The sequence below is a fragment of the Dromaius novaehollandiae genome, chromosome 12 (assembly GCF_036370855.1).
Source record: "Dromaius novaehollandiae isolate bDroNov1 chromosome 12, bDroNov1.hap1, whole genome shotgun sequence".
Lineage (NCBI taxonomy): Eukaryota > Metazoa > Chordata > Aves > Casuariiformes > Dromaiidae > Dromaius > Dromaius novaehollandiae.
In genome coordinates, this window is record NC_088109.1 from 22,279,306 (window position 1) to 22,300,906 (window position 21,601).

General features: G+C 38.3%; 1 protein-coding gene across 1 annotated transcript in view; it reads right to left on the reverse strand.

Annotated features, from left to right (window-relative positions):
- PDZRN3 (PDZ domain containing ring finger 3) overlaps window positions 1–21,601 on the reverse strand; it is a 156,904-nt gene that overhangs the window by 7,796 nt on the left and 127,507 nt on the right. The window contains exons 4-5 of the mRNA XM_064519213.1: window positions 10,584–10,837; window positions 7,977–8,064 (exon numbers count right to left, since the gene is read on the reverse strand). Of these exons, the coding sequence (XP_064375283.1) occupies window positions 7,977–8,064; window positions 10,584–10,837 (342 nt within the window). The remainder of the gene's footprint in view (window positions 1–7,976; window positions 8,065–10,583; window positions 10,838–21,601) is intronic.

Sequence of the window (21,601 nt, forward strand, 5' to 3'; positions counted from 1 at the left end):
GTAGTGTTTGATATTGGTAATAGAAATATAGTTTGTACTTCGATATCTTGCAAGGGTTTGCTTTGAGCAAGTCATGGTTTATCATTCTAGTGCTCTTTGATCTTATTAGCCTCGAAGCCATTTAAGCCATCTTAAAAATGTTTTTCCTCAATGCTTTTTGCCAAAAAGACATGACCTGGGTTAATGTTTTTCCTACGTGTGTTGTCTGTTTGTGCTACCAGTTGGTATAAAAGGGTCGTAAAATCCATGGAGGTGTCCAGCTGCAGTGCGGAAAGTTCCTGGCTGGTCCGTGGTCAGCGTGGCTGTCTGGGCTCTGCCTCGTGGCCTTCCCCGTCGTACCCTGGGAGAGGCGCCTGCCCCAGAGGGCTCAAAGCCTGCACTCAGCTCCTTGTGGCTTTGCTGCATCAGTCCGGAGGAGGCTGCCGCAGCGAGAGGGGAGCTTTCTCATAGGTAGACAGAAGAGTAGCAGGGTGTTTTACCCTCCTTAGAAGCAGGCTTGACAGCGAGAGGCTTTGCTGCGGCCCCGCTCCCCTGCAGCTAATGCCAGGCAGGATGCAGCAGGGGGCTGCTGCTGTGGAGGCGACGGGGATGAGTGGGCAGGCGGGGCAGGAGACCCGCCGAGGAGGAGGATGCAGGCTGCCTGGGCTCCTCGGACAGGGCTCCTCTGCTTGTGACTGTCCATTCCCATGTAGAAGTCCTGATAATGTAATTCATTATTTCCCACCTTCTCCCTGTTGTGACCTGCGCTGTGCCATTTGTAAGGGGTAAGACAATAAAACAAGCTGATATGAATAATTTATTGGCATGTCTAGATGACAGCTGCCAAGATCAGCAATCTCTTGTTATTTACTTGTCAACATGTGTAATTTCTTCTTCTTTTAAAGAAACATAGCTGTAAATGTCAGTGACATTTCAGATGGTATTTAAATGGTTTCAATCAATAGTATCCATGGTGAACTGCTGCTTTTTTTTCCCCTCTCCCTTTTGTTACTTAAAGGTTGAACACAATGATTTGATAGTGGGATTTTTTTTATTTTTATTTTTTAAGCTTTATGGGCTGTCTAGAGAGGAGACAAACTCTTCAGTAGAAAAGATGAGAGAATGTGGACCTGATTTTGATCTCACTTAACATTGTTAATCCTTGGGAATGCCACTGAAATCAATGTTTTTATTCTGGATTTAATCATGGTGGGAAGTGGGAAAAAGGTGGGAATATGTGAATCAGGAGCCTAATTTAGGCCTGGAATGATTCCCCTATTTCCTGCGTACTTTAGCAAAATGACTCCATGTCTTAAGAAAGGTTTTTGTGGTTTACTCATTTGAGAACATGACAGTGAAATAACTGCAAGGAATAATTACCCTTGGTGCTATACCTCATTATATTGTTTGTATCATGCTGGAAGTGAGAATATAAAAAGCCTGGTGGTTTTGGTTATTACTTAAGTGGATCCTATTTAAGGATAAACACTTGCCAACACTTTTGCAGGGGGAAGAGGGAGAGGAGGGAGCAAACGATTAGTTTCATTCTTACCTGTAGCATGTTTTGAATAACAACAGATGTTTTTTCAACAGTGTACAAGAATGAAGAGCATTATTATGATTAAAAAGAAAAAGTATGAGTTTACATTTAGTATGTAGCATCCAAGACATCATCTGTGATATACTGGAAAGTAATAAATCACCTGGTGAATTAAATAGTATATATTTTTAAAGAAAAACAGATATGTATTCTTTAAAAACATGCACACAAATAAAGCAGTAAAAAGATAAAGCAAACAAAAAATTCCTAGAGCAGGTGTTTAGAACCTGAATTTTTATGAGCAATTAGTTGATAGACTTAGCCTTGGGTACCATCCCTCTAGTCCTTGGTAAGAATAGAATAGTGCTATCCAAATACAATAATTTTGTGTACTTAAGATAGGAACAGCTGCTTTCTATGGGTCTTTGTGTCAATAAAGTTTTAATGTAATCATAAAGGTTTGAAATACTTGAGAGAGAAAAGTGCACAATTCCAGTTGGAGTTGAAGAATCAACTCCAGAATCTTCAAAGCAAAGGTTATTTCCTATGTTCACAGTCAGGTCTGTATAATGCACAGATACATTAAAGGGAAAAATGCAACAAAAAAATTGGCATCTGCAGGTACAGCTATTATGGTAACTTGTGCAATTGTACCAGGATTTAAAGTGTAGGAATTAATATTAGCTCAAAGAACTTTGACGGGGTAAGCTCAAGTGCTTGCAAAGTCATTGGACTTGCCATTTCTTCCTCCTCTGTCTGGAGCATTGTACTTCCGGATGGCCAGAGGGCATGATCCTGCAGATCTGCAGTGTTTTACATTCCCACTGCAGCCAACAGCCACTGCGTGCACAACAGTGGCTGGACGGCTTCAAAAGTCCCTGCTAGATGCGTGTTCTTTCAGAGTAGTCTGATGTACTGTGCAATCTTGAGATGAAAGAATATTTAGTGCTCAGCAGGGGCTCAGATTCTATGGTCATGACCTCTGTATACAACCTTAAGTACATCCTAAATCCTGTCAACCACCTCCATTGCAGAAGGGGGAGACATTGAAGTTATTTGGCACCTGGTCTAGATGTGCAGAAATTAGATAGCAGACAATGGTGGTATCTGTCACTTGTGGTAATATCAGGAACTGGGTTGATATGATAAATGTGAAAATTACATATATGATATAATTTTTGCACACACAGATGCTTAAAATCTTCTGCTTCTTTAGATCGGGTAAAAGTGGCATTTGGGGAGATGTTCAAGAGATATCTGCATACTATTGCAAAGCAGAGTCAGCACAGGAAAGTTGCTTGCAAGATTACTGGCTCCATGTCAAATGAGTAGAGCTAAAGGGATCTCAAATAGCTAGTTGCAGAAATCTATATGGCATTTGTAGCAATGCAAGAAGAAATGGATGTGTACTATGACATTATACCTACAACCACTCATAATAATAGATTAGGAGTAAGTGGTAATGGTAAATTAACCTCTACAAGCTCAAAAGATCACTTATTTGCAACAGATCATTGAATTATTCTACTGGTGACTTAAAATTATGGGTGCCTGCGAATTTATAAAAATCTAAGTGCTTTCTCTAACAAGAAACAAATGAGCAACAGAAATCCAAAATGAGTGCATAATTATGGGCAAAAAAATTCAAACATTCAGAAAGGATTATTCAGAAAGATAGTAAGTATTCTGTACTTCTGTTTCTCTCTCTAAAAAGTTGGCAGTGGGAGTGTTCTATGCTGAATTTTGAGATACCTGACCAGTAGGTCTACTTTTCTGCTACTCTCTTAATCGTTTCACCCAGAAAAGAATGTCAGGGAAGTAAATATAAAGAAACATTTTCTTTTGTCCTGTGTGAGACCACCTGAGTACTTTCTGTCAATTGACCCTTGTACAGCAGGAGGAAAAACCTTGTGCTTACTATCTTGAGTTGAAGCTAAAGAAAAGTGATCTTTACATTTGTCTTTCCACATAAATGTTTTTTTGAAGTAGGTAAAAACAGAAACCCCACTTCTCCACATTTTATGGAATAGAATTTTACAAAACAGGTTTTCTTTGCAAAATTGTTTGCTCTAGAGTAGAAGTAAAAATCTCTCTGCAGGTTTCCTTGCCAGTCTAGCTTTATGACGATGATTCTCAAATGGACCACAGAGACTGGAACTCAGCTTAACTCATCAGTGATGCAGGGGAAGGCTGAAGAAAACCACCTCTCATCCTGATGAGGATGGACTTAGGATGCCTAAGCAAGATAACTTCAAGTGTGTCAAGGCTCTTAGCCAAGCAGATGGCCAGTAGAAGTCTATAATTAAGACCTTTTTCAATGCAGTAAGAGGTGTTAAGGCCAGGTTAAGGTCCTCCAGAGAGCTAAGAGATGATAAACTTTCAATATTTGCTTGTCAGCAAGTTAAAATGTTTTGGATTTGTTTTTGCATTTGTTCCAAACAAAGAACATACAAGTATTTGTCTTAGAAACTATAGTTGGGAAGCTGAAGGAATGTACTGCATTTTAAACTCTTATGTATTCAATCACAGCCCAAGCATGACTGTGAACATAAGGGCTGACATTACAAGAAGGTGGCTCTTAATCAGAGTAATTCCTATTCAACAAAAGGTGACTGTGGCTGAACTGATGGTCCACAACATAGATTTCAGAAAAGAAAGTCCAGGGATTGCTTCCTCCTTTTCTGTCTTTATCCACATTGTCAAAATACAGTTATCCACTTGGACAGCACAAACAACAATCTAGACAGCAAAAGAAAGTGCTGTTACTTGCCTGTGGTCCTCAATACATAAGCATGGAGATGGCCAAGAAAGGGTTAGTAGCACTAAAATAGGCGAGTATCATGGATCCTTTGCCTCTCTTACTGAATTGCAGACTGGAAGTTGTCCGGGGCGGGGGGGAGGAATATTTGCATAAAAGATGCTTTCAAATGCTTTAAAGTCAGGATGGAATAAAGTTTTCTGAGTGTTCCCAATTGAGCCTATTGATTTCCATGTTCAAATAGTTACCTCCTTCACACCCTTCTTTCAAATAGATTCTTGGAAAAGGCAGTGGGAGAAGAGTTCCAACTAGAGCAGCAAAGTGCTGTAAGTGGGAGAGCTGAAACTTTCAGTACTCAGCTTTTAGTTACGACTTCCTAAAAGTAATTAAGTACTCATTTCAAGTTTTGAAGCACAGATTTTGTTGCTTCAGTGTGTTTATTTCTTGCTGATCAGATGTTGTGGTTTCACACGAAGAACCCAGTGAGGGAGCTGTTCCCTGACAGAAGTGGAAGAACTTGGGAAAAGGGATGGGATTTCCTTCAAGGGAGCTGTCACCTGAAATAGGCCTCTAGAGGAATATACATGCATTCTTTTGAAAGGGAGAATAACTCAAATATCGTTGTATTTGAGTGCTTCCCCAGATAGGTAAGCAAATGCTTAATGGGCTAGCACAGATGTGGCTATAGTAAAAAAGGAAACATGGAGAAGTTCAGAATTATCTCCAGTTTTGAAAATGGAATGAATTGTTAGAGGATAAATTTAAGGTGTACTGTCTCCATTGCAGTTTAGTAACTTAAATGTTTTCTATTGTACAGTTGGAACAGACTAGAAATATGCATGTTCTGTTACCCTGGCTCCGATAAACAGTAACTCTTTGTGTTGAGTAATCCCTTAGGTGCTGTCTATACACATCCTTTCTGTCAGTGTTTTGCCAGCTATCCCAACTGTGAAGCTTCGTTAGCCATCTGCCCAGAGACAGGGCAAGCTCAACTGCTTTGGAACTGGCCCTTGCGTGGCAAGGGAAGTAATTCAGTCATTTGTAAAATGTTTAGATTTAAAACTGGAGGTGGCATGACCTATATCTGATTTAATATCTGAAACGGTAAAAAGTAACTTTAAAGAACTGAAGAAGGACAAGATATTCAAGTGAAGGCTTCACTCATGTCCAGGACTGAGGGAGAGTATCAAAAGGGAGATTTTCTGGTGATTAGCAAACATTTCATTTTGTTTCTTGTCTCCAAGCTGTACTTTGTCTCAACTAGCCATTCAGTTCAAGTGACTTCAGTTTAACCCTCTACTCAGAAAACCAAAACTATATACTGTTCGGGTATAGGAAGGGGTAAGCACAGAAAGTCAAATGTGAGATAACAAGGCCTCATTTTTGATTCAGAATTTTCTCCTTTGTAATCTGAGAGAATTAACATCCTGAGAAAGCCCTCACTTAGTCTCCATGTCTGACAGCTGGACAGACTTGTTTGAATAAACATATTAATGCATAACACTGCAGGGAAATCCTGGAGTGACATTATTCTTTTTTTTGAACCTGAAATGATTTCTGGCTGGGCCTCTGTGAATAATGAATGTGCTTTTAATTTATAATAAAATAGTCATTCAGGACTTGGTCCCTCTTTCCTTGCAGCATGTAAACTTCAAAAGAAAAGAAATGCTGTTTATTTTTGTAGTAGGGAATGCATGAATGTTACCTCTGTCATCAATTTTAAGAGAAATGTTGAGAGATGAAGCTGTAAACACAATGTTGGTGTCTTGGCAATACTGCCAGCATAAATTCCTTCCTACGGATATTTATATTAGAAGCTTGTTGTGAACTTGGGTATTTCACTGTTTTGTCTTTTTTACTTGTTACAAATCACCAGTCAGTTATAGACTGTAAAAGTTTAGATGAGGAGCTTCTGATTTAAATTCAAAGCACGCCTTCTGGACATAGAAACCCAGAAGACTGACTTGATGGTTTTCGTAGTTTAGACATTCCTGCTACAGTCAATGAAACAGCGCCTTTGTGGTCTTTTAAAACATATCTATCAAAAGGCAAACAAAAAAGCAACTAGCCAGTTGAGTCCCTGTTAGCACTTTGACCTTACCATTGATCATAGTCTCTACAATTTGAACAAGAATCTTTAGTGGTTTTTAGGAAATACTATTAGGCTACAGAGGCTTTTCTAATGTTCATCTCCCTGTGTTACTGAGCTGATCACCTCTTGCCATCAAGTACTATATCAATGTCAGAATTATTAATGTTGTGGTTTAAGCCATATTAACGTCCGGCTACTGAAGTGCATGTGTTTAAACTGTTTTCAGCTCAACTAGTTGACCTCCTAATGGAAGCAATATAATTTATCCACAATATTAGATTTCTTAAAAGATAGATTTTGAAAAGACACTGGCAGAAAATACTAATCTGCTCTACATTTTCCCTTAAGACTGAAATCTATATTGTGTTTGTTTTTATTTTTTTTTAAAAAAGATAGTTACTCTGTGAAAGAAAGGCCTTGAGGTCTGCTAAATAGCATTTGTTTTACTGGTACTTTGATTGTCTTCTGACTTCAATTGCGTTTGTATACAGAAATGAATTATTACCAGATCTGCAGATTTTGAAGACCATTTGCAAACTTTTTGATGGGGATTAAGGCCTTGATCCTGCAACCACTATTATGTAAGGGAACAACTTCATGCTTATAGAATGACCAAACTCTGTTCCCATTGAAGATGGCAATAAATCTTGCACTGATTTAAACAGGGCTACAGACAGGTCAGCATTGCTCCCTTTGACAAATTAAGTGTTAGCGGGACCAGAATCTAAGAAATCAGAAGTGTGGGCAAACTAAAAAAACTGTTCACTTACTGATGATCACGAATAGATTATCTGGATCAGACATCACTGACAATATGGTATTGAGATACTTTACTCCTATTTATCACAAATGGTTAAAAATACTTCATTGGGACTTCTGTTCAGTACTTGCTTAACTATCTTGAGATCTAAGGCCCACAACTTATATATTATGCTCTGAATGATTGGGAGCGGGTTAATAAAATTAAGAAAGATAAAACTGAAAATGAACTTCTAATAGGATATGAAAGTACTAAAAGCACCGGCAGTTTTTAAACATTAGGCAGGAAAATGGGCTTACATGCATTCATGCTTGTTTCAACTTTTATCTATAATTTTATATGTATCTTTTCAGTTATGAAAAAGGGAGGAAGGGCTTAGTATAATGCTAGACCTATTTTGGTGTTTTCTTGTAAACTTAAAATAGTTCTGAATGATATGATCAAGAATGTCTGTTTCTCGGTTAGGGAATATTTAACAGAAAATGTATATTTAAACACTGACATTTACTTTTCTACTGTGACTGTGTGGAACAGGCCGTGCCACTGACAAAACTGAAACTTTTTTTCAGACTTTCAGAAAGTCTAAATCAGGATAGTTATACTGAGTTTAATGGGATTAATAGATTTGTTATTCTGTTTACCAAAGATCTGGCTTGTCACTTCATGGTATATAATTAAATATGTCATTAAAGAGACTAGTAATGTTTGCAACCTGTGAAGTAACTAAGGAGCATTATTATTAAGCATAACTGCTTGAAATGTCTTTTTGCTTTATACATAATATAAAGCTTATGATATGTACATGCTCAATTTTAAGTAAATGAAATTATTACTAAACATTAAGTACCTCTAATTCTAACTCATCTCGGTCCATTTCTTGATGAATTCCTCCCATGTAGTCATTTGGGTCGTAGTATTCATGCACTGATGGATGACTGGAGGGAAAAAAAAAGTTTGTTTTAGGATGGCACTCCGTACTTTGTACATATTAATCCATTCCAAGCTTATAGCAAGGCATGATGAAATTAGACTAACAACCAGACCAAGATATAGTGCAGGTGGTAAATGATATACAGTATACTTTTTATACCATTAAATGGTATAGGCACTAGGAAAAGAAAATACATGTATTATAAGGACAGTCTTAAACATCTGGCACATGATGATGGATGAAGGACTTGCAAACAATCTTAACATACATGTAGTGATTTTCTCCAAATGTAAAGCTGACTTGGGGAAAAAATATATAGGGAGGATGGTGGCAAAGTAGGAAAAGAGCTACCAAGTAACACAGGCTAAGTGGGCAGATATTTACCAGGGAGCAAGATGAGAGGAAATACTATACTTGCATTTATTTGTGAGCTCTGATTATTTGCAGACAAGCAGGCAAAATCATCCTTGCCTACCTGCTTATTATTTGTACTTTACCTTAAAGACACAAAATTATATCAAATTGCTAAATATTATGATAATAATTTGCCCCCAACTACTTGGATTCAAATCAATAGCATTTCATTGATTTTGAATACAACTGGCTGTGCTTAGTGATTTAAATACAGTTTAAATATGCACCACTTTTTAAAATTGCCACTCATTATTGGCATGTTGCTTTTTACACCTTGAGCTCTTGGACAACTTTATTGCCTGTACCTTGGCAGTTCAAGCAGTATAATTCTTTTGTGATCAGTGTTGTATATGCTGCAGCTTTAGTTACTTCTGTGGTGAAAGTGAATTCCCTTTAACTCTCTAACTAGATACATGTTGCTGTGTAAGTAATAGACTATTTAAGTAACAACATCTGCTAACTGGCCAAGATACCCAAGTTGTTATACACAGGCTGCATTAATTTGAATGGAATTTGGAGCAGTCATAGGAAGCATTAAGGAAAAAATGAGCTGCACCCAGTAAACCTGCATCATTCTTTGCTTACTCATGCTGTGTAACAGGATACTTAAATAGCTATTTGACTGCCCTTCTGTGCAGGGATGCAATTGGGCAGGCCATGTGGTTAAGGCCGATGTCTACGGCTTCAGAATAAGGCCACAGATGATGCCAGAAGTGGGAATCTGTCTAAGGATTTAGGGGCAGTATTAGGCTATTTGATAGGACTGAGCTTGTATTACACAGGCATGATGTAACCTAAACAGTTGTTGTCATGAATTAATCATCTTTGCCACATTTTTAATGTATTTGGTTTTGCAGTTGAAAAGCGGCAGGTAGTTTTTGTCTCAGAGATATTGAAAACGCATCTTGCAGTTGTTGGAGGACGTGCAGTGTTGGTGCTCTACGAGCAAGTGTATCCTCTCCACAGTGCTCTAAGCCCTACTGCCTGTTCACTGCCAACAAGACCACAGCTAGCTTTTTGTCAGGTATGTCTAGTAAAACATGTAGCTGTGCTTGCATTTTCGATGGGCTGTGAATACATGGCAATGCAGTAATATGTGATAGGACCTTTTCTGAGTAATCAGTATGGAGAGGCATGAAAGGAATAGATGTTGTACCCAGAAGCCCAGTTCCTGGCTGAATGTGTGAATGTTAACGTGCTATAAAGGTCACTTAGGAGTCCTACAGAATCAGTGCCTGTTTGTAGTCTGGGTGCACTGGGGCACATTTGTGCGCTGCCATTCGCAGCTCAAGCTCTCCGGAGAGTCTCTTCCAAGCTGTGCTGCACAGCCAGGATGGACGCGTATCAGCACTGCTTCTCACCACATACAGGGTCATCTCAAAAGCATGTAGGATAGACCAGGTTTATGGTCTGTCATATGCAACAACTGAGACCCCCTACAATCTTTTCTGTCCTTTTTGTACTTTGTGGAGATACACGGTGAGAATACAGACAATTTGTATGGATTTCTTGGGGAACTGTTTTCTTCTTGAACAGAGTGTGAGGGCATGAGGTATGTGCGCTAGGAGATAATCGTCATTTTTATTTCTAAGTACAAAAGCATCAAAGTACCATTAACAATAATTAAAATTTGATTCTAAAACATCTATGGCAGCAGTGGTAAGCAATTTTAGTCCTAGAAAATAATTTATTTGAGTAACATCGCTGCAGGGTTATAATAAAGTAATTAATACACTGGAGCAGAATGTAGCAGCTCTTAGCATTATACAATTTATGGCAGCCGTAAAAAATAAAGTTAAAACATAAGCAACCTAAAGAGGCAGTGAGAGGAATTACAAGCAGCAATAACTTTATCTATCAAACACCACCAACAAATGAGCTTTATGAGGCCATATTGTGACTCACTGGAATTACTCATGTGAGTAATGGCTTGTGAGAGTGGAGAAAAAGTGAAAATAACCTTTTGAGTTATGGCTCTGTGACATATGAATAGTGGCTACTTCTGTGAGTGCACGTTCACCAGCCAGTAAGGTGAGTTTGTGAACTACTTCTGACATGCTGTGCTAAGGAATACAAAGATTTGCAAATGCTTCATAAACTATTACTTACTCTTCAGATAGGAGGTATGGGTCTAGCACTGAAACGGGTGGAGTAGGCGAGCCCATCTTGCTTAGAGCCATGATGTGCTCGAAAGTGATGTCTGTCTGCGTGCCCACATCTACCAGCTGAGACTCATGGGAAGGACTGAAGATCTTGGTGCGTGGAGTTCTTCTCAGGACCTGCACCACAATGGGTTCCTTGGCTGTTTTGAAAGCTTCCACTGCCTGCTCATGTGTTGCTTTAGATAAATCCTTCCCATTGACCTGTGTGGAAAAAGAAAGCAAAGCAATGAGAGAAACAGTCAATGCAGAGATAATCTGTGTAATTCATCTGCTTATTTAAAAGTATCAGCTTCCATCTAAATGTACATACAGCAAGCACTAGGAACTATTTATGCAGTGTTATTTATCTGTTTCCTCTTTAACTAGACTGATGCAATAAATCCTGTGTTCTGCTTTTTATTTTAATTGTGAGATTTTACTAGGCTTGTTCTCTGAGCGAAAGTACAAATCAGCATCCCGTTTGCTTCCTGAAGATTAGAAATCCCTCAGCCCTTGTCCAAACAAAACAAGTCATTGATTCTCCTGTTATTTTCTATGTTTTCTAGGGTGGGGTTTTTTTTGTTTGGTTGGGTTTTTTTGGAAATCAGTTAACTGTAATACTGAACTCAAGGCTGTTGGGACAAGACTTGTGAATATACAATTTTGTATCAGTATCTGGTAAATACATTTTCAGATGAAACATGATGGTTGCGCCCAGTCACTGAAACAAAAAATTGTATCAGGATGGACATGGATATCATACAGGGATAGGGACTAGAAATAACGAAGAACCAATTATAGGTGTTTCTTCAAAACCACTTTTTGACTGTCCCATCCCAAAAATCTAACCACCATTACCTTTAGTGACCATCAGATGGAGACCCAACCCAGAATTACCAGCAGTAGACATGACTGGCTGGAAGATGTGGATCTGACTGATGCGCAGTATAAGGATTTGAACTCAGATCCCTCATATCCTAAAGGAGCAGTGTTATAGCTCATAGCAGTGAAACAGATTAAGCATGCAGTTCTAGTACAAGGTTCATAGTTTCAGATCTTTGGCAGGCAGAGATATCTCTCCCTGTCTGCAGAGCACTTCCAACCCACTGTGGCTTTGCATTTTCACTCCTGAATAGCTTCCCTGCACACAGGGTTTCAGAGGAATGCTTCCTTAAGTATCTAATTCAGCGCAGGGTTTGTGAAAGACATGAGCTGGGACATTTAGATCTGTGTTCTATTGCTTATGTTCCTTCAAGTAACTTACCCTCAGCTTACTCAGACAAGAAGAAAAAGTGTCTCTCCAAAGAAATTATGCATTGTAAATACTGATTAGTAGTCTTGTATGTATGTCTGTAAGCAGAAAGGGCCTTGCTCAGTTGTTCCCCTCAGCGTACTGGCAGTATTCTTGGAACTGAAGGGTAAATGCTTTGTGTTGTTAAATACCTGTAAAACCAAAGATTTTGAGAGAACCTGTACTGATGAGAATATCATGCTGCAGTCATCATTATCGCATCCTTGAGACTGAGGGAAGTGTTGGCTCATGTGTAGTGATAAACTCCAAGTCAGGATTTGAAAGTGCTGCTAGCAATGACCCTAAGGAACCCTTAGGGGTCCTGATCAAGGAATAAATTTCTTCTATATTTACTTTATGAATGATGTCTTATATTGTTCTCTTTCTAGTCAGACAGCTGTACAGTTGCAAAGCATGTTACTGAATCTATAATCAGAGGTATGAGTTGCACAGTAGAAGCCATAGCTTTCTGCATGGAACTGTTACATGAAAAACATGCTGAAGAGTAGGGCTTTTTTTTTCTTTTTTTCTTTTTTTTCTTCTCCTGGGTATAAGCTAGTGGATTTCCTTGCCTGGCTATTAATGCAGTACTGTCTAGACGCGAGTATTAATGGCTGCTTCTCCTTTGTCATATAACATTTCTGTAAATGCGCTGAAACTTATAGTAATGTGGTGACTCTGCCACGTTAGCTTCTTGAATATGATTTAAAACTCTATGTCCAGATTCTGACATCTTTACTCATATTAGATAGCACTTCATTCTTGCTGTGCTATGCCATGTTTAGTCCCACTAACGTAAGTGGAGCACCTGAAAGAGTAGCGTTACTCGGTGCAGTAATGATACCTGAATTTGGCCCATAGTTAACATATTGCCCACAGCAAAAAGCAATAAAAAGGGTTAACTTGAGTGCAGAATTGATTGAAAAGGCTAAATTCCTTTTGAATTACCCTGTGCACATAACACTTATTACACTGTCATCTTAGGTTTATCTTAGAGAGGTGATGACACTGGGGTTTTTTGATAAGCCGGCTGAGAAAGGAAGGTGTTAGCATTGCATTTACATTACACAAACAGTTGTATTGACTGCAATTGCTCACATTAATGCACAGCATGTAAATTTTGGCCTGGTCAAATTAAATATCATTAACTCGCCCAATTGAGCAGATTACTTTAAAACAATTTGTACAGCTGTAAAATTAAGTTCAGTATAATGTTTTCTGTGGAAAAAGGAAGTGCTGATTATGTTTCCAGTTTTATTATTTGCTGCAAATTAAATGTTGCACATTTTACTGTGTGCATCCTAATTTTTTGTGTACAACTATACTGAGCAAGTAATCAAAATAAAAGAATTCAAATTGCAGCAAGTGTAGTGTTTTCCAGAAATGTACTAAGAATCACTCTTGGGCAACACACTTTTCATATGAACTGCTTTCCACATCTTCGCACCAAAAAAACCTGCTAAGATCATGCAAAGAATACCTTCCCAGTTTATTACCCGGTATTGTAACTAACTGCATTTTGGTTTAGATTCCTTAGGATGCTTTATTTCAGCAAACCTCAGGACTGATATCCTCTTTGTGCTGTCATTGTTAATTGTTATAGAAATAATCGTAACTTCCAAGTCAGGTGATACCATGTAGGGAGTAGGCAGTAGTTCGAATGTGTCATAAATTGTTGCTACACCTGCTGTTATTTCCAAGTAGTATCTTGACTAAGTTTTCTACAAGCTGATAATGCACAAAAAAAAAAGTTGTTGCCTAAGGTGGCAGAAAGATGTGAGATCAGATTGTAGAATTTGGGGGAAGAGTCAGATAAAATTTAACTTAAAACCTCTCCTGCTTTAAAGGAGACCTTCTGAATGTTTTTTAAAAAAAAATAGTTCTAGAATTTCTGGCATTCAACTTTTTGAGACTGGTTGAGATATAGAGGATTTTTTTTATACCTTCCTAGCGCAGTATGAGGCTGTGACTGCTCGTTACCTCTCTGGCGGTAGTGGCGGCAGAACTAATGTGTGTGGCTTTTCACAAGTACACGTTCATCAGTGGCTTAGCTGTAGATGCTAGATAGTGAATTAGGTGGTTGAGGAGCAGCTACTCATCTTACTCTGCTTCATTTGTTACAAGAACAGTAGCCATGAGGAGAGGGGCAGGAGAAAATCTGGGTGCAGGGATGTTAAAGTATTGTACATAATTGTATCAGGGCTTGTCTGGTAGAACCTTTCATCTTATGCTGCTGGATTCAAGGCAGAATTGTGCATTTGATTAAATATTTGTATTAAAAAATCTCAACTTAGTGTTTCAGCATACTAGCACTGTACAAAGCATGGTAAGTGAATAACTCTGGAAGGGGGTTTATATCTGATATGTATAAAGTTTTACATTACGGGTTTGGTAATATGGCAATGACTACAGTAAAATAAAAGTGTAACACCCTGTGCTGTTTTTATGGGTTTCTTAATGTGCTGCAAAAGTGCAGACTGGCGATTTTGTCTTCAGAAGTTTATAATTCTATGAAAGATGGCAGCATCCTCCTAAATCATATTAGGTGTATAATTTTCTAGATAGTCATTCATACAATGAATGATCTCAGGGTCAGTCTGTCGATCTCTTATAGGAGACTGATTCCTTCACTCACACTGGGTATAATCTTTTTAGCTCTGCAGCTTTCTATCTTGATCCTTAGTCTTGGCCAATGGGGTAGGCATGACTGTAAGACAGCCAGGCCAATACGAGCTTTTAAGAAGCGCACTAACAAGAAAATAAGAGTTGCGCAGAGCTATCAGTACTAACTGTTGAGATTCTGAGTGTGGAATCATGGAAGAGTTTGCAGTGATGGGAAAACATGCTTTGAAGTGATTTACAGTAGCCAATATCTGGGCATGCTTATGGAAGTATATGCATATAACTGACACCTTTTCTTCTGGTGAATTGGGATAGCATAATCTGTTAAACTCTCCATGTGTCAACTGGAGAATTATGAACAAATGTGTGCCAGATGATCTGCAATTAGACAAAACACAATTACATTGGTGATTCAGAAGAAATTTTGCAAATTATTTTAGAGTATTCAACTTTTTCTAATGCTTTGTATTGAGGAATAAAGCTAAAATCTGTGAAAACATAACCTTAAAACACAGTTTAACCAGACAAAAATAACTAGGGGCTATTTTATACTATTGATTTCAAGAAGGAGCTCCTAAACTGAAGAGAAAATATGGATTATATTTTCTAGAAAAAAGTAGATTGTCTTGCTCCATTTTTCAAATGTGCAAACAATAAACGTTGCAATTGAAAAGGGAGAATGCCATTTCAGTAGCTAATCTTGTAGCTTGTGCATAGGTACTGATTAGAAAGTAATTTGTAAAAATTTACACCAGCTTTTCGATAGAAACTAGCCCTTCTTGCATTCCAGTAATGCAAACCTGATGCCTAAAGCCACTGCAGTCAGCCTTTAGGATATCATCCTTCCTGCTCTTCTCTCCCCCTATCGGTAAGATTTTGTCTAGTCAAATGAAGGACTTGAGGCATACTGGGGCATCCCAGAATTGCACATCTGAGAGTGGAGAATATTAAGAATTTCTTTATTATGAAATTATAATTTATGTTCAGAACCCAGCTGTAGCAATTTGGACTGATTAGGAAAGCCATCTTCATTCTCACTTTTGCTGCTTCAGCTAAAGCTTGTGGTGCAGAAATTCACACGAGTTTGTTGTGGTACCAGTGATTGCATTGCAGTAATTGATCTTCCTCTTCTTGAAATCTCAAATACTGTGAGTGTTTGGTTAGTTCAAATTATCAGGAACAATTGGACTGGGCTGTTTTCAAGTATTTTCTTTTGTCATATTTAATTCAATTTTAAATAGAAAACCCACATTTCATGCGGACGTCAAATATTTCAGTTCCATACTATTTTCAACTAGGAGACAAAAAATTGTTGAATTTTAGACAAAAAGAACATTTCAGAAAGGCCTGAAACAAAAATAGTGAAAACATTGCCTCCTCTTCCATTTTGGGTGCTTAGCCACATAGGGAAATTATACTGTCTTATCCTAGTCCCGTTAAAACTTGTGGTAACTGCCGCATTGTTATGTGTTAAATACTGAGCACTGACTTGGTTGAATTTTCTTTGTATAGTGTTTTCCATCATAGCACATCAATAATGTTATTTTCTGTTGTAGGGACATGAGAAGGAGAATGCTACAACATTTGGATAACAAAAATTAGTAAATCTCAAGACTGCTCATATATAGCAGACCCTATTTGCTTTCTTGTCTAGAAAAGCTAGCAGATGTTGGTATTTTATTTCTAATTAGTAAAAAAAAAAAAAAAAAAAAAAAAATCATGCAGAATAAAAATATACTGGGATGATCTCAATGGCCTGCTTTTTGGTATCCACGTGAAATTAGCACTGTGGCTACTTTTGAGTCCTTATGAAACTTCGGCAAATAGATTATATTGATAGACATGCTGTGTTGTTATCTGGAAAATTTTCATAATTAACAAACAATATTTTCAGTGCTTAAAAGCTAATAAATATATCAGTTTCATATTAAGTAAAAAAAAAATAGTTCTCTATAATCATATATTTTATTTCTAATGCCTCTAATTTGTATTCATCCAAATTCTTACTTAGTTACATCTGAAATAACACAGAATAAAAAAAATCCATGCATACGAATGCTTCAGAAGACTGCCAAAAATCTGCAAATATGCATAGTTTCTTAAGAACCTCACATGCCATGTGACAGAGACAATGGGATCTTTCATGGCAAAAAAGATGGATAAATTAGCCTGACTGAAATGTTAAAATGCTTAGCTTTTGGACCTTCTTTGTATTGGGAATACATTGAATATGGAGAAAGCTGTAGTCAAAGTTTAAAGAATGGACCTTGACAAAAGTTTTGGTGTAGCGAGGCATTAGGCTTAACAATTGCATGAGACAGAGATAAATACTCTTAATTAGGATCTTATGGTAAATAAGGAAGGGATGCTTGAATCCATGTTTTTAACAAAATTTTTGTAATGATCATGCAGTAGAATAGGTCATTTATAGTATATAGCATATGTTGTGCTATTTTGTACAAAAACAGGCTGCAGAGGGCTGTTACATTGTAATGACATCATGAAATCTGTAGAAATGCATGGCACAATTCTCTCTGGGAGGTCAGTGAATTTTATTTTATTTTTTGTTAATTTTTAAGAAGTTTTTTTAAGAGTTTGAATGAAAATAAAATAGTTGTTTGAGCTTGATTTGATACTCACTGAAGTCATTGGGCGTTTTGCCTTTGCAATGCCTTAGTTCAGGCCCTGACTGATCTGAAGAGATCGGTACAATAGCTGAAAAACGAAGCAAAATGTTACGAAGCCAAGCGTGCCATCAGTATTCAGTAGACATGGTCAAAGTCTGATAATGGAAAGCAGAATGCTGTCATGGTCCATTAAGGTAAGACATGATATATGTTTGTAATTGAGAAGAAGAGAGATGAGGCAATAAGATACAGCAAGGGAGGCCAAGGCACAAATCCAAAAGGAGGGCCCCTCCAACATGAAAATGATGTGTTAAAATCTCACTTTTATCATGCATCATGCATTAATTCTTATCTCCAAGACATAAATGGTGAGAAAACAAAAGAGGAACTAATAAAAAGAAAAAAGATGGTAATATGCTATGCTTGGCCAAAAATGGAATCAGCAGATGAACTTCACTTTTTTGAACCTTAAGCATCAGGTGAAATTCCCAGAGGACAGCCTGTGAAGGGTAGGGCACATGAAAGCAACTGGTATAATGTGACAGTACTTTAAGATCAGAATTATAATGGCTGTGAAAAAGGCCGGAAAGGTCTGAATACTACCTTGGCGATAGAAAAGCAATAGTGTACAGTGGGATCTTACTGGGTGCAGTTTTGGTAAGACCCGGGGGGGATTCTTGAGTCTGGCAGATTTTTCTTGCTTTGATAACTGCTTATTAAGTAGCTGGTTGTCTACAGCTATTCTGAACCTGCATCATCCAATGTAGGATGCAAATATATTATTCTTATGGAGTATGGGATTCTGCAGTATGAATGGCTCTGTTAGACGGGGGAGAGAATGAATGGATGGGTGAATCAGCAAGGCAAAAAGGAAGAGAAGTGGAGAAGAACTGATGGATTTGGTAGGCTTGTGAAGAATTTGCTCTGTCTAGGACACAGCTTTGCTTATTACTTTAGTGTTTGCAAATGTGTAGGGTTTTGGATGTCCAAAGGCATGACTTTCTGTCACAGTTGTGTGAAGTGTTTGGCATCCCTCCTTTTGAAATTATCCTTCTTCCTCTATTAATTCTGGATGTGTGTTACCATGAAATTGCTCTTGTGAGGACAGATTTTCTTGCATTGTTTTATACTGTACCTAATGCTTTTAATTTAATAACTATTTTACTGAGAGGTATGGTATCCTTCAGCAATTCCTGAGCCAAATTCCACTGTTTAAGATTGCAGTTTTAGGCCAAATCTTCTTGGGCTAAAAATCAGCATATCTTCACAAGGCTGGGAGCCCTCCAACTACGGTGTGAGCACAAGGGCTGGAGCTGCTATACAGATCAGTGGGAGTTGGAGCCATGACTGAGGTGGATCATACCGTTCTACTAAAAGGCAGCTTTGTGTGAGGTATGAGAAGGAGATTTTGATAGGGTGACGCATAATATTGTGCTACTACATATATGTCTTTTTATCAGCAGTTGCTGTTTAATCTTTCATCAAGATAAGCTATGGTATGTTGTATTTTTTTCTGGTGAAGTGTCATTAATTGCTACTTGGTTGATGGCAGACATAATTCTAAGTGAGGGTTTTCAGGTATATCAAACTGTGCCTCTTGTTTGTGCAGACGAAATTTACTCCTGGCTATCACCAGTCCTTGTTTCCTTTTCCTTCTGATACAAGGTTTGCAGAAAACCCGGTATTTGTTCTTCCTCTTTTCCTGCGATGACTGAATTTACACACCTGGGTTATTTACCCAAGAGAGGAGTTTAGAGTGACCTGTTCCTCAAATGAGTCTCGATTTCCCGCGTGCAGTGCCAGGGACTGCATGTCTGTGGGTCCTGGGAGCCCTGCAGGACTGAAGAGGCAATGCAAGGGCAACAAGGCAGGGCTGGGGAAGAGAATGAGGCAGGACACTCAGGGTGTGTGAGGAGTATGCATTCACGCATGTGCAAACTTCATCTGCGGTAGCACAGAGGAGGGAAATCTGGGCATTAACGGCAGTAGTTAACTGAAAAGTTGAGAAAGCAAGAATGACCCTGAGCATTAGAGTTTGTGTGCTTATAATTATTTTGTGTTTTATTTTTGCTAAAAGAGTGTGTAACATTGTTCGTTAGGTTTTGGTGATATATTACAAAAACTAGAAAGGTTTTTGTAGAAGAAAATGATTTTTCTAGCTATCGGATTGGACTAGTTTATGAGTTTGCTGTCATGAATGGTAAACATTTGTATGCATTGTACAGCTTGTTGGTTCTTCTATGGTTCACAAATCTCACAGAGGAAAACTTTTTTGCTTAAGAATGAGCAAGAAGCTTTTCTTTGTAGAAAATCATGCAAATCCTTGGGAAGCGCACCATAAAAATGCAAGATCTGTTAGACTACAGATGTCTTTGCCCCATTTAAAACACTCTTTATGGTCTGTTACACTTCTTTAGCAAGTTCTTAAGAAGTCTGCATATTAAGAAAAAGCAGTGCAACTTTAAATTTTATAGAAACTAGAGCAGCAAAAAGCCTATTTTCTAAACCTCCTTTTCCTCAGGAATTGGAGAAGGAAGATTCAAAACACAGGTTAATTCTTTTTGCAGGTCCATCTAATCCCTCTTTTATTTCCATATGGACACTCTCTCTTTTTCAAAAAACAGAATTATATTGTTTAGTAATAGACTGTTTCCATGTGTGTGCGCATTTCCTTCTGCCTTGCGAAAGGAAGGCATAGTTAAGACCAAAGAAAAATTTTTTTCTTAAGATCAGAGAAGACATTTGTTCTCTAACACATTGACTTCCAAATAGAAAATCTTGAGAGAGAGAGCCTTAAAATAGAGGAATTTTTACTCTGTTAGTAATTAACACATTTATGTATTAACAATACAGCACCAGTACTGTACATAGCACGTTGAAAGTTGCCTGCTTTGGGTTGGGTTCTCAGGCTCTGCTCTAGTGTATCACAACTCAAAGTGAAACCACAGGGGAATTTTATCAGCTGCTTCAGTGAAAACAGAATTGCACCAATGTAACCATAAAAAATCATGAATTACTAATGAGCAGAGTTTAGTAACTGCCATTACCCACTTTCTTTCATTCTCTGAGTTTGCCTGTGTATGCAAGTACGCTTCCTGTATGGCTGCTTAGCCTGCTTCCACTGTGGTGTTGCATTGACATGCTGTGCTATTGCGAAGAGGCAAAAACTACATCTATGTACTAGTCTAGTACAGCAAGTTAGAGCTTTTTCATGAATACATGTTTACTTTTTTACTACTATGTATTTCTAGATTTACCTTTAAAGTTCAGAATCCTGTAACATAGGCTCCTTAGGCAGATTGGTGTCTAAATCACTGATGTGTTGATGTCCTGAGTTCTCTTTCCTTTTTACCATTCTAGCACAACTTAATCACAGTCAACAGAGCTGTGTACTAATACTGTTTCATTTATATCATATGATCACAAGTATAGTATGCAATGATAGTAAATAGCATCAGAAGATTAATCTGTTTAGCTGAGGTTGTAATGTTACATGGATGTAGGCTAAATTGAAGTAATGTTAAGAAACCAGTTGCTGTACTGAGTCAGATGAAAGTCCCTGTAGAACAGTAACCTTTTTCCAACAGTGGTGCTTTCAGAGTGGTGCAAGAACAAGGCATACTTGGAGTGGGCTTTCTCCTGGCACCAGCAGCTACAGCTCAAATAGTTGATAGTCTAGCAATGTTTAACACCACACCATAATTAAAATCAGCATAGTGCAAGCTGTTGTACAGGTCAGGCCTTAGAACAATACTAATGTTAGTAGTATATCGGGACCACACTATGCAAACACAAAACAAGACCATTCTAATGCCCCACCTTCCCATTCCTACGCTATTGCTCACCTTTTCTAGTTTTCGATTCCATCCTGCCACTCCCCTCCCTTCTTCCACAAATTGACTCAGTGATGTAAGACAGGGAAGGAGCAGTTGTGGACAGCTCTGAAGAAACCCATGTTGAGAGGGTTATTAAAGCTGTTGCCGGGCAGAGGTGGAGCAGCCCAGCGCTGCTGTCTGGGAACCCTTCAGCAGCGACAGGTTCAGCTGGGTTCACTAAAAAGCGGGCCTGCTCCTTCAATGGCCAGCTACCTGCTATCTGTGGAGCAGGCTGTGTAATCTTGTGCCATCTGCTCCTAGGAGTACAGTAGCGTTTTCAGCTTAAGAGCACAAACTGATCATCTTGGAAGCTGGAGTGTTAGGTAGAAGTCCTGCCACCACCTCACTCTGCCCTTCCAGTCCATACTGCTCTACCTAGAATCACCGAGATTTCCCATAGTGGGTTACTGATAGAAGCGCTTTAATTTTCCTTCTTTGGCTAAAATTGATTGCAGTTATGCCAATATGGTCAAGCCTCATGCAAAAAGCAAGTTCTGTTGCACACTCGCAAGCAAGTCTGTCAAATCCAAATTTAAAAAGGCTTTTGGTTCATCTGTGATCTTTTAACATA